The sequence below is a fragment of the Sander lucioperca genome, chromosome 1 (genome assembly GCF_008315115.2).
Source record: "Sander lucioperca isolate FBNREF2018 chromosome 1, SLUC_FBN_1.2, whole genome shotgun sequence".
Classification (NCBI taxonomy): Eukaryota; Metazoa; Chordata; class Actinopteri; order Perciformes; family Percidae; genus Sander; species Sander lucioperca.
In genome coordinates, this window is record NC_050173.1 from 8,661,883 (window position 1) to 8,679,476 (window position 17,594).

Genomic DNA, 17,594 nt, shown 5'->3' on the forward strand with positions numbered 1-17,594 from the left:
ACTTGACTTTGAACAAGAAAACGTTTATTACTGCAAAGACGAGTCACAAATTTTAAGAAAACAACACTAAGAAGCTAGCCTGAGCTGAGATCTGAAATATTCAGAAAACCAAACTACATGTGTCTTTAATAGTTTCTATAGTCATCAATACGACACACTAAATGATAATGTCTTTATAAATATAATAGTCCCCCAATTGTCCTCGTTTTTTATGTAAAATACACAATACAAATCACCCTACACGCATTGGTTCGCTTGCCAATTTGAAAAGAAAACTGAATGGCACACAAAGAGTCACATGAAATTTGTGTGTATATATTATATCAGATACTATACATTATCCCAAAAAGAGGAAAAAGAAATCACAAAAGCACTTTAGCCAACATATCTGATAAAATGTTCACCAAATCAAATAAGACACAAATAAATATACCTTTTTTCAGTTTTTGATATATACATATTTTGTCTAGGGTGAATCAAAATAAAAAAAAACCTTCCTCAAATGCCACTGCCAAATGCTTGTGCTTGCATTAGAGCGTGCTACAGATGGCCACGACTCACTAGACTGTCAAATGGCACTTGAAAACATCCAAATACAAATCTCAAACAGGTCACAGCATTCAGAAAATATCATTTGACAAAAGAAACCACGATCATTGAGAAAACAATGCATAAGAGCATTTTACTTACAGTAACTCCATGTTCAATAACCAGTTCTGTACAATTAAAAAGCCGTCTGCAGGTAATGTACCATGTGTAAACTAAGTGTGTGTGTGTGTGTGTGTGTGTGTTTGTGGCGTCACATCCAGTCAATAAATAGTCCAGTCTGAGGACAGGTCTTTATGCTTCCCTGGTGTCTTCTCAGTGGCAGCACCTGTGCAATGAAATATCTGCTCTGATAGCCTATCTGTAGCCCACCAGAGACCCAATAGTCACCCAGGCCATCTGCTCTGGCCGGGGTGAAATTAAAGGCACTGGAGTCTGCTATGGGTCAGTGAAGCTGCCGTTTTGTCCAGGTGAAGAGGCATCTCTTAGCTTTTGCTCCTATGACAAGTTAAGGAATAGCTTATGTCTTTTTTTTCTGGTTGGAAACGGGCTCCTTTGCAAGCAGCTGTTACAAAAACAATCTAACTTCTCGATTTCAAAGACACTGAGAAATAAAGTACAATTGTGTTGGCAGCATTAGCGTTGGTCCAGTGTTAACCAGGCAGGCTTTGAGATGCAGAAAGCTGAATCACTGGCACATTAGTCTATGTATAACAAAAAGGGGAAATAACAGAATTGACGAAAAACACAAAATAAAAACAGCACATGATAGGCGTGCAAGACCAGAAAGCACACAATTAAGATTTAAAGAAAACATTTTAAGCCAAGTCATTTCAGGCACAAAATAAAACAAGTTTACATCTACAATCTTGTACTTAATTTATAAGGGAGCTTAAATTCATATGTGAAAAAAAAAAATCATTCAGTGGGAGAAAGGTAAAAGGATAGAAAAAGTATCCTGCAAAACCTTCATTCCTAACCGGCACACATATCCAGATTTACAACATAATTAAAAATTTGAAGTCACAGACAGAACCCCATCCCTTTTTTATAACGTCATTTACAAAAATTCAGTGCATGTTGGAGTCAGTCAAGTGAGCTCTTGGGAATGGAGTTCATTTTGTCGCAGTTATTATGAGAACACAGATTTATGTGCAGCGCTTCTTCCAACTTGCATTTGACAGTTTAATACCAAAAGTCAGGGAGCGAGTTCATCATGGTCACAGGCTGATGTAAACAAAATGCCTCAGGTCTTACAACTTTCAGCTACTTATAGTTTATTGACCTTTTCCTGGAGACTTTTCAAACTGTTGTTAAGTAATATAATAGGAAAGCCAGGTTTGTGTGCGCTCAACTCCTAGATCTGGTAAGCCAGACATTTCAAGCCAGCAGACTCAGAGTAAAGCTACAGTATGAGATGAGATGTGTACCCTAGGTTTAATAGATGAGGAATGTATCTTTGGGCTTGCCGGAATTTACTGTGCAGATTCCCCAAAGTGTCATGAAAATGATTCAACAAACCATCTGTGAGAGTCCACTGACCCAATAACCTAAACGACACGCAGTATTTGCTCTCCCACCCACTTCTACTGCTAAGCACATTTTCTACACAGGCACAAAGAAAACATTTGGCAAAGATCCCATGTGTACTTCTAGTATTTGAAGGAATCATTGGAGACACTGGTGATAGAGCCTAAGGAAAGTGATTACAGCAAATACAGTGCCAACCTTATTTTTTTTTTTAATTTTTTTTTTTTTTAAACCTTAATCAACCTACATGACTTATAAAGAAAAACAACAACAAAAACCCTCTGGTCCTCCTGTACAGTAGGTCTGCCGTTTCCAGTGGTGTAATTCATGATTCATTATCAGTACCCATTATAATAGGTTGTAATGCATAAGCATCTAAACCAAAACACAATAAATATCAATAAATAAACATCTCTGCAGAGAAATCGTGCAGACCATTTCAACAAGCATGAAAAAACAATAACAAAAATCATTTTTAGTAACAAAATGTTCCTATTTAGAGGATTAATCTCAATAATCTCCACAACATAAAATGCTATAACAGTTCAAGTATTAAGATGTAGTCTAATGAATCAGAAGTTAGTCCCCATGCCTTTCCCATTTCACAGTCAATGAACTAATTACAGAGGAGCTACGAAAAGAAAACAATCACGTATAAAGCAACAGATATATGTAGTGTATCATCATTATATATACTATACATATATATATATATATATATATCTATATATTTCTTTGAATATCACAAAATATCTACTTTTGATCCACTGTACAAAGATGATCTTTAAACAGGGAACAAAGGATGAAAGCATTTTTATGGGCTAAAAACTGAAATGAAAATGTATCAGAGGTGAGAGAAAAGCAAAGCAGTTTTTCTCTATCGCGTTGAGAGTTGTGCAGTACAGTGGTGTGTGTGCAATAAGGTTTGGTGACTGTGCTGCACGCGTCAAAGGGCTGGCACCACTGGTTTGAGGTAGGGTGACTGATGGATGTGTTCCAACACATTTACACAAGCACGCAGACACACAAGCTTATATACACATGCACATAAAAACACAGTGCAGACCTATGCATCCGTGTTCACACACACACACGCACACGCACACACACACACTTCACCCGATAACAAAGGCTAATGCAAGAATAGGCCTCAAGAGGGCAGAGTGAGGGCAGGAGCAAGGCTAAAGACCATGATTCAGATAAGTAATAAGCTTAGTAGAGCTGATCCAGAGAAAAAAACAACAGTTGTGTCTGTGCCTGCATTCCTTGGTCTCGACACTGATGAGCCAATCCAAATCCAGCCACAAGTCACCAGAAAGCCAAAGTTGTGGCTGGGACAATGCAGAGCGAGTGTGGGCTTCCTGCAGCACACAGTCAGGACTACAAGAACAGCTGCATTTAAGGATAAGGCACTATGATAAAGCCGAGGTACATTAAATCCCTGACATTCCGTCTGCTCTGCAACATGGCACTGTGGGACAGGAAACAGCTTTCAGGTGGCCCAATTGGCTCCCTCTCAGCTTCCTCTTGTTGGTTTGTTTTTGGTCCTTTGTGAACTTAGGAAAATTTCATTAAGACATAAACTGCAAAGAAAAGGGGAACATATCCAGTAAGTTGTTTTCAAGATTACAGCTGGCTGGTCAAGTAAACCACACTACAGAGCATCTAAAATGAAGAAAGGCAAGCATTATGCACAGAGTGCATAGAAAAGCTAGCATTGAGGAAGTGGTTTTGTACAGCCGGTCTTCTTAATCTCATTTTTATATACACAAGTAGCAGCACAGATATTTCTTTAAGGGTTTCTTTTTTTCTGTGGCTAAAATTATCAGTGGGTGGCTACCATATATATTTTTTAAACAGAACAGAAAAAACTGCCCCATGATGCTGTTTCAAATGCCATAGATACATAGAAAGTCCTCCCCTTGTTTTTTAGCTACATACAATACTCAAAATATTTTGTTCAGCCAAACGTTTATCAGCAGTTGGAATGCATGTGGACATAAATCATGCTAAAAGTAGGAGGGATAAATGGAAATCAAAACAAAACGATAGCACCGTGAGTTTTAGGTAATACCAATTGAAAATACAGCAAAACTATTTACAATAGGTGAAGGTCTTGAGTCAATCGATGACTTTGCTCCACTGGGACTAGTGACATGGATTTGAGCTCTGAGACATCAGTAGTTTGAAAGAGTTGAATTTTCCTTCAAGACAAAACCGGTCTGTGTGGACAGACAGAGGCGTTAAGTCATGCCTAAGCAGGAAACATTTAACGGGTCAAGTTAGTCCTCCTCCAGATGCCCCATTGCGATAGAGCACAGACTTATGTGATGACACCACATCCAGAATCTAAGCAGTCAGACACGGACAGCACATCTTGGCCAGAGTATCATCATTTCAGCACTCCTCCACTGACCGGGCTAGATGGGGAGCGGAGAGCGTGTCTGCACAAGTGCAGACACAGACAATGCATGAAAAAGACAGAAACATCTAGACTTACACAGAGAAAGATATGTGGAGAGTGAAAACAGGCCAGACAAGGTCCGCTGTGCCCTCAGACCCTCAAACGGAGGCATATGTGTTGCCTGTGGCACTGCAGTGGCGGATGGTGGGAGTACTGGCAGAGGGGGTTAGGATGTGCTCAGTGTGGTCCTGCGGGGGCTGGGGCAGTGAGTGGAGGACACCTGGCTGGACGACCCCCACCACAGGGTGGGACCCATCCTCTAGTGCCCCGACCTGGATCACCTGGATCACTTCATGCTCCGACTTCTCTCGCTTGGCAAGAGGTTCCCCGGACTCCTCCATGTCATCTTCTAAATCACTGTCCATCCCACTCGTTTCATCTAGACAGGAGAAAGCATCACATATGTAAAACACTGGTATAGACTCAAGAGCTAACTTCTCAGGCTATTGCGCTTTATACATTTTGTCACATACCTTTATCAATATTAGAGAGGGACAGGGTGTTGAGGCTGTCAAACTGAAAACAGAGATGAACATCATAATTAGTGTGGGTCCATACAGTTTTAATGTTTTTCTGATTTAACAGAGATACTACATTGTAATTAGGTAAAACATATCAACAGATCCAAATGGAGGTAATTTCACATCTGATTTATAGTGTATCCGCTATCCACTGTAGTGTATCACGGTGGCACTATAAAATACTGTGAAGATAAGATGCCATAGTTATACCTCCCCCATGACACCAATGGGTGTCTCTCCAGTAGCTTGTGCCACACGATGCTCCACTAGGTAAAACATGTATTCATCGTACAACAGGCGAATCAAGTGGAAGGAACCAAAGCTGGCAGCACTGCGCAGGGTCAGGTCCCTGATCACCATAGAACTGCAGAGACATAAAAAAAAACAAAAACAGTGTTTTGTCTCTTCAAAACAAAGCTGCATACTCCCAGTTGTGTCTTAGTGTTGTTGTTTTTTTGCCAACCTGTAAAAGGACCACTTGAGCAGGAATTGTCGAGCTGCCCTGGGGAAGCTGGGCCGGTGCTCGTAAGGCTTGAGCACCTGAGTGACCACATTTTCCAGCCAGGCTGCCCATTGCTCCAGAGAGCTTTGCTGCTGTAGTGTGGCCTTGAAGTCCTGCTCCAAGTGCTGAACTACTCCCTCGTCACACTGGCACACCCATGATGCCTGCTCCTATACAGCAACACAGAGAAAGAACTGCAGGTTCACACTTGTATAGTGAAAGTAAAAGTAATGCATGTTCTTTTTACAGAGAGGATTATAGAGAAGGAATGGTATAGTACACATAGCAAAAGCACCAACCGCTGAATATCCAAACACAAAGAGCTGTTCTGACCTGTACGTTGGCAAAGTCAACACGATTGAGATCACTCAACATCTGGTTAATCTGTGACGTGTTTTGCAAAACAGCACGTGCCGCCTGAGCCAGGTGGTTCAGAGATGTGTATCTGCGCAGTGTTTGCGCAAAGGCACTAACAGCGGCAATCTGTGAAAAGAGCATAAACAAAAGCCCAGGTGTTACCTACTCTAAGTATACATACCTCTCGAACTGATAGTAAAAATACTACTCTTGTGTATTTACATGTATATTTAAGAAATAGTAACGGGTGACTTTTACGTGTAGCATTTTCACAAAGGTAAATGTATGAATACTGCAAGTGTACCTTAGTCTGGATCATTCTCTGTGGAATGGCATTCATGGCATTACTGAGCCAACCTTCCAGGCTTTTGGCAAAGTTGCGAATGGCTTGAGTCAAGGCACCTGAAAATGATTGAATGATTGAATGATTGTGATGTTACAAGCATTAACACAGCAAACAAGTAAACATGAGAGGTGTCTATGACTGTGGCTCACTGGGAATGGGTCTCAGGACATCAGGAATGAGGATCTCCACAAGGGCCTGGTACATAAGATGGTCACATGTGCTCATCCATTTGAGTACAGCCTCGTTTCTACACAGTTCCAATAGCTGTGAACGGGGCAGCCGTGCTTCAATCTCACTTAAACTGCTGAGGAATGAACAAACCAGACTTAGAAAAATCCCTTTGAATTCTCAGATTGTCTTTAAATGAATTAAATTAGATTATATTTCTCTTAACAAAACACTGACAGACTCTGACAGATAAATTAACTGAAAAATCAGCTTGACCTCACCTGTTTTCTGTTACAGTGGTACCCTCTACAGAGTCAGGGGGAGAATAACGCCAGAATGTCTGCCACAACTTCTCAATTAGACTGAACTGGAGGTTGACAACCACATCCAGGATAGCCTTTAACAAAAGCAGAGAATAAACAAAATCAGTGAATAGCTTTTACTGGAACTACTTTTTAAAAGCAGAAGAAATAGTCCCTTTGAAAACTGTGCGAGGTCTGTGGATAATCCAGAGGAACCAGGACATTGTCAATTGTCAAGGTCTTTCTTCAGTGCACATCAACACCAAACTAGCTGCATGGCTAACCACCACTAAGGGCATGTGAAAAAACCTGATCCCTAGCTCCCCAGACTAGGATTAGGAGAGGTGTGATTGAAAAACACACACAAGATGAATAGAAAAGTCTGTTCCAAAATGCCAGCAGCTGGCATTTACAAATCTCTGTCACTATAAACCCACATGACCTTTCTCAAAGTTTCCACACTCTGTATCCAGACAGACAAAGTTTAAATACATCTTTTTCAAGATCTGCAAAGCTTTAGTACAGTATTTTTAGACTTTCAGTCTTTTCTTATTAAAGATTTCTTAAATCAGATTAAACAAGTAAATTGCTGTAATGATAGATATTGGCAGATTCAGGCACATATACGGGTAAAAAAAAAAAAAAACATGGCCTTGATTCAAGGAGAGATTGAGATGGTGATAAAATACAGCTAGTCCAGGCAGATCAATATATTAATGTACAGTCACAATGCCTGCATACTCATACTGATGATGTTGTATGAATGAATGCTGCAATATTGAAAGGGATTACTTTCTTGCTTTTCTCGCTTTCTTTGAGCACTGAAGAGTGATTTAAACCCCTGTTTCCCCTGTGAATTGCATTTATGTACCAAAGTGAGTTGTGGTGACATTGCAGTGAATATGAAAAGAATGCCCTTTATCTAACCTCACAGTGCTCTCTGTAAAGGGCCTGGAGAGCTTTCACATCCTCCGGGCTGATGTTCTCCGTATTGCTCTGTCCCAGGTCCAGCTCTACAAAGTCAGGGAGGGCCCGTGATGCATCTGTTGGAGTAATACATTTTATTTTTTTTATTCACCACTGTGGAATAATCTAAAAAACATAAGTATATTTCAGTGCATCCCATGTGTGTTTGGTTTTACAGATATTCAGATAAATAGAAAAGCAGCTGACCTAGGAACTGCTGGTGGTGTTGACTCTGTGCAATGACTGTCTGCTCTTCTGCACCAGGATGGTGCTGGCCTCCACCTGAGTAATTCTCCCCAGAGCAGCCATCAAACTTCTGCACTGGCTTGAACCTGAAATCACATGGCTAACATCAGTGTGTGTGTGTGTGTGTGTGTGTGTGTGTGTGTGTGTGTGTGTATGTGTATGTGTATGTGTATGTGTATGTGTATGTGTATGTGTATGTATGTATGTATGTATATATATATATATATATATATATATATATATATATATATATAAACAGCGACTTGTGTCCCAACAAGTACTGGATGTCTGTATGCATGCCTAGTTGTCTGTGTACCTCTGTTTTTGCTGAACAGGTTGCTGTCTGAGGGCCATGTACTGCATGTCTTCTTGGAGTCTATTTAGTGGGGAGTCTGGTTTCACACGTATGCCATAGTAATGATATTTGGAGTTCCCTCTGCAAGACAAAGCCAAATGTTTGACACACATTGACAGACTCTCAAAGTGAGGTTGTACAGAAAAGTTCACATGGATGGAAGAGAGGGACAGAAAAAAAACAAAAAGCGGATAAGGCTTTAAGAATATCAGGGTTTAGATGAAAGAAGACAGTAAGAAGAGGCAAGCAAGCATACAACCATTAGATGAACATCATGAATTGCCAAATTGAGAACTTTTCCTTACTTAAAAAGAAGAAAATCAAAAAAAAAGAAAAAAAGCTAACCTTGTTCCAAGACGCCTTGTACGAAGTCCCATGAAGATGGAGCGGATGAGTTTGCCAAAAGAGGCTGCATTTACAGGGTCCAGTTTCTGCTCCTGGCAGTGGCGCAGATAATGATTGTAGAGGGTGGATCGTGGTAGACTTACGCCCTCTGCTGTCTCGTAATTGTCCAACAGCCACTGGAGCTACAAGGGAATACATGCTGTTTTACTCTAGAGATTCACACACTGGTCCACGCAAACTGTCTGGAAAGACCTCAGACTGACAGTCTGTAACCCTGATGTTGCAGCCATCACACCTCTGCAAAAAGCATTTCTATAGCAGCCAGTGAATTTAAAAGCATAGTAACAATTAAAACCAGCAACAAAAATAGCAAGCGCCACATCAAACTTAAATGTATACAGAACTGAGAGGCAGAAGTCTTGCAAAAGTCAAAGTAAGGCGAGGGCAAGCATTCGTAAAAAAGCAACTTACATGGCTGTTGAGCAGCGAGCTTCTCTGACTGGATAAACCCTCAGATTTTTGGAGCGTCTCAATCGCCATTTCAATCTGATAAACCATGAAGCACAGGACAACAAAATGTAAGAGGGGGAAACAAAAAACAAAAGCAAGAAAAATAAAGAGTTGATGTAGACACATTAGTATCCACTAGCAAAAATAAAGAGAATCGAAAGGATCCCAAAGCAAGCACCACTAAACCCAAGCAGAGCAGGACTACCAGTCATTTAAGGAAGATCTAGTTGAGAAATGGGGACAGGATCAACTAAGTACATCAATTGTGTATAGCTGACACACAACCCTTCCAGATTCCACAAGCACAGATCAACTTATAACAACCATCATGTACAGAGAAAATGCCAAAAGCAAAAGACTAAGTTAGTGTGCCAAGATAATTTACAGTAGCAACAGCTGCATGTCAACCTCAAGAGTTATGCCGAAAAGCTGGTTCATGTGCCATGGGAAAAAGTCTATTGGGTATTGGCATTTTTAAAAACAGCCTAATATCTAACAAAATATACAGTAACATAAGCTAGCAAAATGTGATGTGAAAGAGACAACGTACTGTATACAGGATGGTAGGCTGATTGTTACTTGTGAAACTTTTTTGTGTATTTCTGTCAAATTAGCATTGTGTTTCAGTGTAAATTTAATTGTTGTTGCACGGTGGTGATTCTGTGCAATGGTTGTCCACATATTATCAATTTTTATGGCTTTTGTTAGATCTCAGGTTCTAGAGATTACCTTTTGTGTTTTTATGCCATACATTTGAAATTATTGAGCAGATAAGCAGAGTTGAATACCATGGTCATCCATCAGCGGTAAATACTGCCCATTTATGGGTCTATTTATCTTGAGCTGTTTTTTTATTGAAGCAGTTAAAATGCCCTTGCAATCCTGCACACATTTTGATTTCATAAAAAAAAAAAAAAAAACATTTCTCCTTTGCATAGCCATTATGAAATGTTCTAAACTCTCTGCCATGACTGATATCCACATGATGTAATGTCAGTCGCCAAGCATTATTGCTACACTACTGCCAGAAAGCATCATTATAGTGGACTTTACGAAAATACCTAATGGGGCGTTCAGAGTATAGCAAAAGAGCAAGGCTCTTGTGGTGCATGCACCACCATGTCCAATGCAGGACTCTCATGAGGAGTGGGTAAGACCTCCCCTCCCTAATACACCCGTCTCAGGTTTTCGCCCCTCCTTTCTTCTACACCCAAGTATGGGGATAACAGACAGATGAAATCAGGGATGGAAACAAAGCCCTGTATTACTTTAACATAAAATATTAAGAGTTACAATGTAAACACTGCTGGCCATAGGCCGTAGATCACTGCGGAGACACAGCCAGCGCAGAATACATCAGCAAAGGATCATTGCCAGAGATAAAATACACCATACACAATCATGGAGGAGGTGCACACAAAAGTTTATTCTCTATAATGTGACATATGTGTACTTAAATTTTGAAAACATGACACACATATTGAGTTTAAATATGGAACTCTGCAAAAGAGGCTGGCGTCCTACATTTCTGGATCAAACTAGTGCATAGATCAATAAAGTCCGACAGAAACAGAGCATCTATGGTAATAGGGAGAGTCTAGGCAAACTAATAGCTGTGTGGATCTAAAAAGGGAAGAGGTGGAAGTTACTACCAAAGTCACTACATACACTAGTCCAATGGTCTATCAACAAACACACAAAAGCAGGCAGGCGAAGGTAGGTGAGGGGCCCAATTAGTGGGTGCTATGCACTTACAGTAGCTGGGGAAGCTCGTGCCGTCTGGGTGGCAGGGTGGGGTCCAGTGTTGTCCATGATGTAAGCCCCAGGACTGGTGCTGATTACCTGACCCCCTGCCAGATTCATGCTCATTCCTCCACTGCCCCCTCCTCCATTGTTGGTCATGCCATGAGATGTCACCACAGTGGACACTTGTGATGAGCTGCCCTGTGTGTCAAAGTAGCTCCCTCCACTGTTCTGGCTATACAGCTGCGGCTCTGAGTACGAGTATGTTCTTCTGTTCAGAAGTGAGGTTAGCAGTCAGTCATTGTACCCAAAGTAAAACTGAGAAAAAAATAGTCTAAGTATGGTTTCTTAGGACACCTATTGAGCCTTTATGGTAACAATAAAAACAAAGCATACATGTGTTAATTATTGTTTGTGTAGGTACAGTCAAATACTTTCAACAATTGTCATAATGGGGATGATCTAAAATGTAATAGGATTTTTAATGGATTAGTTTTTCAAAGTAACATCAAATATTTAATTTATATATTTAAATGTGTTTTTGTTTCATGTGTCCAGCTGTTTGCTGTATGTATGATTTTGTATTTCTAAGCACTTAGTCACATGAGTGTTTCCACCAGTAGCTGAGGTCACACAGCATGTGTGTTTGTGTGTGTAAATGCACCGATATGTGAGTCTGTGTGTATCCCAGTAGGACAAACACAGCTTGGGCTTGTTAGTCGAGTGACTATGTAACCCCATTCCTCAGACCCTGGGGACCCTGCTGATGTAGCATCAGCACTTAAAAGACAGGCCTACTTCTGGTCATGTTCAGGTGACACAATCAAACACACGACTGCAGACCCCTCATAAAAATAAAAAAACCCACAAAAAAAACAAATGCACTCCCACCAACATCATGTGCTTGTGACATGAATGATGGTTTGAAGAGACTTAAGAGGAGAAAAGAACAGGCTGCAGAGACGTAGCGCCAATATTTGTGGAGTGGTGTAAGAGCAGAGCTGGGTAACAGACTGACTCACATGTTGCCATTGGTGTAGACGCCACTGTTTTCCTCCACATACTGCACCTGTGCTGGGTAAACATGCTGAACCTGTTGAACAGTCTGGGCCTGGCAAGACAAATTGCAAGAGTTGCAAATTAATTATGTAATTGACTAAAGGCACATATTGCACTTGGAAATAATGACACACACACACACACACACACACACACACACACACACACACACACATTGTACAGTATGCACACACACAGGAACATTCAGACACAAACGCACACACAAAGACAGGCTGGATTTACCTGTTGCTGGACAGGCACCTGCTGGGTGGAGCCGGTAGGCTGGACAGGCACGGTGGTCTGAAGAGGGACAGTGGAGGTGGAGTCAGCGCCTGCTTCAGGGGTCTGCATGGCGCCTAAATAAGACAGTAGAGAAAACACAGTATTACTGTAGATAGGTTGATAATGGTCACAATCACTGAAAACCAAGAACACTTTCAACCTACCGGTGTAACTGGCAAAACAACTCAGTAACAACAACATAATAATCGTAATGCATCATTGAGCCAGTGCTCACATGGAGCATCAAACACTGTACTCATTATATCTTAATAATATAACTGCATTCTTCTAGTTGTTGAAAAACAGACTTATACTTTACAATAGGCAAAGGAATACACACAGACTACCTTTTTTTATCCCCTCTTATTTCAACTGGTGAAATAGTTATAAAACCAGTGACATCCACCTCCTTATAACTCAAAAAGTCTAAACATGTATCCTTAACATGTGTCCAGAACATACTGCATTTAATAACAAAAAGACAAATCTATTATATTACATGACAAAAGCTTTGTATAGAGGGAAATCAATCCAATAATTATCCTCATGATTTGGTTAGCCCAGGACATAAAATATCCCTAGAAATACTAATCTAGGCATAACAGAAAACATGACATTTAACTACAAATCACTTAGGTTTTACCTAAATCAGTGCTCCTAAAGCTGCTCAAGAGCAATTCTACCCAAGCACCTGTTTCTGTCTTGTGGTACTTAATGTACTGAGAGCCTCATGCATCAGTGACACATGGTCTTGTCTCCATGTTCACAGCCATAAAACAAGTTAATATTTAACAAACTCTAAATAGATGCTGCTTCTCGTTGCTCTGTCAGTTCCCACTTTTACAGGTTTAACGTTACTTGAGATTGGAAGTCCCGGATCAGTACCTAGAAAAGGTCCTAAGAACATCTGGAAAGTTATCTAATTTTTAAGTATCTTTACCAGATAGCATCATTACTAGTAATAAAATAGCTATATTGCTGTTCAGAGATTTATGACCATGTCTACAGTACTTACTAACCAAGGGTGAGTGAACTATTCTGAAAATAAGGATAAGACTGTGAAGAGCCACTTATTGTAAACATGTGTTTTTGAGTTAATACTAGTATGGCTATCATCACCCATTCCTTCCAGGGGAAGGCCACCTCCTCCCCATCGCAGTTTCCACAAACAAGCCTCTCTTGGTTAATTAAGCTGGGTCTCCAAACAGCTTTGAATCTCTCCAAGGACAGCCTGCCCCTTCCCTTTATCTTCATCTTCAACAGCATACTGACCTTTTTTTGGGAAGAAGGCTATCACTTTATCCGTGTTGGGGTGACTAACCTCAAAGTTGGACACAAAGCTGAGTCAATCTTTCCTGGTGCACTGAGAGTGTGAGGAACAGTAAGACGGCAGGAAAAATCAGCATTTTCCTTAAACATAAAGGGGCACTGAGATTCATTAATGCAAAGCCGTCTGCTTCCAGCATGACTATTTTTAACACCTTGGGGAGGGGGATATGAGTATACTATCATTCAGACATGTCAGTAGGCTGTTGCTAGACAGGCAGCAGTCTGGCCCGTGGAAAATTAAACTACTATTCAATTCAAATATTGATATTCTGCAATTTTGAGAAGACACTGTAAATTATGACAATTCAAAAAAATGACAAACCTATTAGGCATGGGCCGGTATGAGATTCTGAAGGTATGATAACCTTCAGCAAAAATATCGCGGTTTCACGGTACGGTATTACAATTTCAGCTATAAATGTATTCTTTTTTAAATGTCTGGGTAAAAAACAACAACTTTTTTTTTCATTGAACACAATGTATTTTATTTTGAAACACGCTGCACACTGGCAGGGAGAGGGATTTCTAAACTTCACTTTCTGTCCTTGAAAAACAGCTCATACCTTAGGAACGGTATGACAGAAAATGTTAGTGGTTTTAAAACCGTGACTTATTCAAACCGCGGTATACCTTGAAAACGGTAACCGGGCCATGCCTAAAACCTATATGATTCAGACACTACGACACACAAGCAACTCCTTTACCCTGAAGTGTGCAGTTGGAGGCAGCCTACCAAAGTGATAAAATATCAAACCACACAGATGTAGCCTTCAGCTTACTATATCCCATTGCTAATAAAAGGCCTTGTGAAGAGAGGAGAATGTAGACTTATACTCCATAGTGCAGTTTGAAAGCTAAAGTACATGGCCCCAACTGAGCCCACCTAATCGAGGAAAAGTGCCCCTGCATCACAACACACTCTTATTGCCTCACCCCAACCCCCTACACACACACACACACACACACACACACACACACACACACACACACACACACACACACACACACACACACACACACACACACACACACACACACACACACACCTCACTATTCAGGCACTCCCTTGTGGCCCACTTAAATGCTGTGCTCCACTGAGCAAGTGCAAGCCCTACAAAGACACAGAGGAACAAAAGCCACCAAGGAGGGCAACATTTTGCCCTGCGTTTTCCCCCTTAATTCCTCTTGCTAACATTACAAGCAACAAATAATAAAGAGTGCAAGGTTCAGAGTCGCAGCTACCAGAAAATACACAGTCCCATAATTTGCCTCACTAATGATCATGTATGATAAAGGTGGAGTTTAATGGACCAAGTAAAGAAATAAGAGCTGGTGAACAAGGTTGAAAAGTACACCATACGCAAAATCTCTTCCTCTGACACATACAGTACATGCAACCCCAAGCAAGACAGGAGCATGATCAGGTGTTAGTGCAGCAGGAAAACAGGCTGAGGAAGATATATTTGGGAGCTTCAGTGGGGGGGAGGTATGCAAAGTGCTGTGTTTGTTTAGGAGTTGAGTTTTCAGATGAAAACTGGGAGTGAATTATATTTTTAAGGACTGCTGATGATTAAAAATGGGATACTGTACTGTTAGTTGTGCCAAAACCCCCCCCCCCGAAAGTTAGTGTTCAATGTTTAATCTGATTTTATTTCAAGACCATGGGAAACAGACATTTCAAATCTGAAAGCATCATGACATAGGTTACAAAGTGAGTCTAACTGTACCGTTACTGCCAGATGTGGGGTTAGGAAAGAAAAAACAAGGACCTTTAAGTCTCATCTTTCATCAACAATATACATTATTGCACGTAGGCTGGGGGAAAATAACCAAACCTGCTGTATTCTGCTAAGCCATGAAAATGGATGACTGAATAATTGAATTAATCAGCCCCTCTTTAAGTGATTGGAAATGTAACAGGATCCCGGCAGCAGGTGGCATGGTACTATTCCTGGGCTACTGGACTACAGGTAAGTGGTAACATGATCTGATAACTAACAGTTCCCAACATCCTGTTTTCTGTATGTGTGTTTGTGTTGGGAGGTACATGGCCTATATTGTGTTATATATGCCAATAGATCAATATATTTACAATGTTTAAGGCACCTACAGTATGTGCAAAAATGGTACCATTGATATTTTGATCTAATTGGTTTCAATTGCTCTGGCTCAGTCAGGCCCACTTGCTACATGAGTAGCTACAGATTTATGGTTCACAACTAACAATCGAAAAGAGAACCAAATAGGAATGACGATGGACAATTACATTCTATTTACTTATATACTTTATTTTTTATTTAGTGGACATAGGCCTAGATGGTCCCACCACTACTAGAGGTGCACCTGTCCTCCATTCTCACACACACACACACACACACACACACACACACACACACACACACACACACACACACACACACGGAATCAGAGGTCGCAGCTGCACAGGAGACCCAATGGACCCAAAGAACAATTGTGATGCAACAGTAAGAAACCAAGTCCCTACTTATATGAACCCCCACAGGAGAATCCTAAAATGCAAATTTACTATATTCCCTTCTGAGGAAAGGCAATATAGCTAATTTAATAGATATAGATGTGTTTTACCCAAACATTAAGTGAGCCTAAAATCAATCTGGCAAAAATATTAAGATCTTCTCCACCTGGACAGTGTCATGCTGGATTGAGTATACTCCTTCCCTTTCTTGCGCACCCAGAGAAAAACACGCACACACATAACAAAATACGAAATTTAATCTTCTGTTTGTAAATAATTATATCGGTTTTGCTGAAGGGCTGGATACATATTTATGTTACCAGCCCATGTACAGAATGTGCAATGCAGAATAACAGCGATTCGGGAAAAACGGGTAGTAACATGAGGTATTTTAATGTTAAATTGGGCAGGTGTTTTTCCTCAAAGCTGACCACTTCAAAACTTAGCCTTGTGTTATCAAAATAGCTTATCGTAGCCATCTGATGCCACAAAGAGAGCTAGCGAAGCTATCTTGCTCCCTAAGACAAAAGGGAAAGTAATGGCTTAGCTATTGTCAATAGCAGTTAGTGAATGGGAAGCTAGCTCACAGCACTTTTCATTGCTGATGGACGTTATTGATTTTGTATGACCAACAAGATGTGAACCACCCGAAACATAAACTTGCAATTTATCCGTAACATTAGTAAAAAAATGGGATACCAACAGGCATTATAAGAGGGCAACGCTGGCGTTAGCAACCTAGCAACAACAGACACCTGCTCCAGCTGACCAGCTAGCATCAGTGACTAGCCAAGACCTATGCTACCACCCAGCATGGTAAGTTTAAGCAAATAAGTTTCACGGAAATCCGTTTTCTGGCAGACTGACTGACTTTTAGGTCAGTTTTAGCCACAAAACACCCTTTGAGAGGACATAGCTAGATCCTGCTAGCGATCAGGACCTTTCACAGCTGTGGGTATCTACAGGCAACGTTAGCAAGCAGACTACCACGTCACAAAGAAACACCCTCGCTAGCAAACTACCCCAGCTATTCACCGAGCCTTCCTTCAGCAGCAGACAAAACATAAACCACAGCATTAATATATCCTTCATACAGTTATCCCTTGAAGCGAGAGGGACTTGAATTCGAGCTAAAAAATAGTAAAAAAATGTAGTCAAACCTGAGCTGTGGACTGGTTGATGAAGATGAGGATGGTGGAGGAGGTGGTAATGATGGAGCGAGAGGTTGTTGTTGGTGGGTTACAGTCGCCAGGACTACGGTGACTATGGCGCTGCCTCACTGGGCAACAGTTGCTATAAAACTCACCGGGAGCGCGCAACCTTACCAGGCAGGTGGGAGGAGATTAAAGCGCACTTAATACAGTCTTAACGGAAATAAAATCACACCGAAATACATGTGTTTGTGCTTACTGTGAATATGTTAGTCTGGTTAATTTTGAGACTTTAAATAAATCAAGAATGAATAACGTGGATGTTGAAAGAAAGTCATACATTTGTGTTTTGGGTGCAAAGACAACGGCTGTAGGCAT

The 17,594-nt window shown here is 40.8% G+C and overlaps 1 protein-coding gene across 4 annotated transcripts; it reads right to left on the reverse strand.

The window, feature by feature from the left end:
• Positions 1-7: 7 nt before the first annotated feature.
• rfx3 (regulatory factor X, 3 (influences HLA class II expression)) lies at positions 8-17,384 on the reverse strand. Of its 4 annotated transcripts, none has more exons than XM_031277829.2 (17): positions 17,226-17,384; positions 12,204-12,316; positions 11,924-12,012; positions 10,914-11,169; positions 9,120-9,194; positions 8,649-8,830; positions 8,265-8,384; positions 7,910-8,034; positions 7,664-7,779; positions 6,716-6,831; positions 6,416-6,570; positions 6,225-6,322; positions 5,897-6,046; positions 5,525-5,733; positions 5,272-5,425; positions 5,014-5,056; positions 8-4,919 (listed from the first exon to the last, which is right to left on the reverse strand). In XM_031277829.2, exons 2-17 carry the CDS (start codon positions 12,309-12,311, stop codon positions 4,639-4,641), a joined length of 2,277 nt encoding a protein of 758 aa, XP_031133689.1. In that variant the 5' UTR covers positions 12,312-12,316; positions 17,226-17,384; the 3' UTR covers positions 8-4,638. The 4 variants fall into 4 exon arrangements, with proteins under 4 accessions (XP_031133689.1, XP_031133691.1, XP_031133688.1 ...); XM_031277831.2 differs by having other exon boundaries at positions 6,416-6,567; positions 10,914-11,172; XM_031277828.2 differs by having other exon boundaries at positions 10,914-11,172; positions 17,226-17,383.
• Positions 17,385-17,594: the final 210 nt, after the last annotated feature.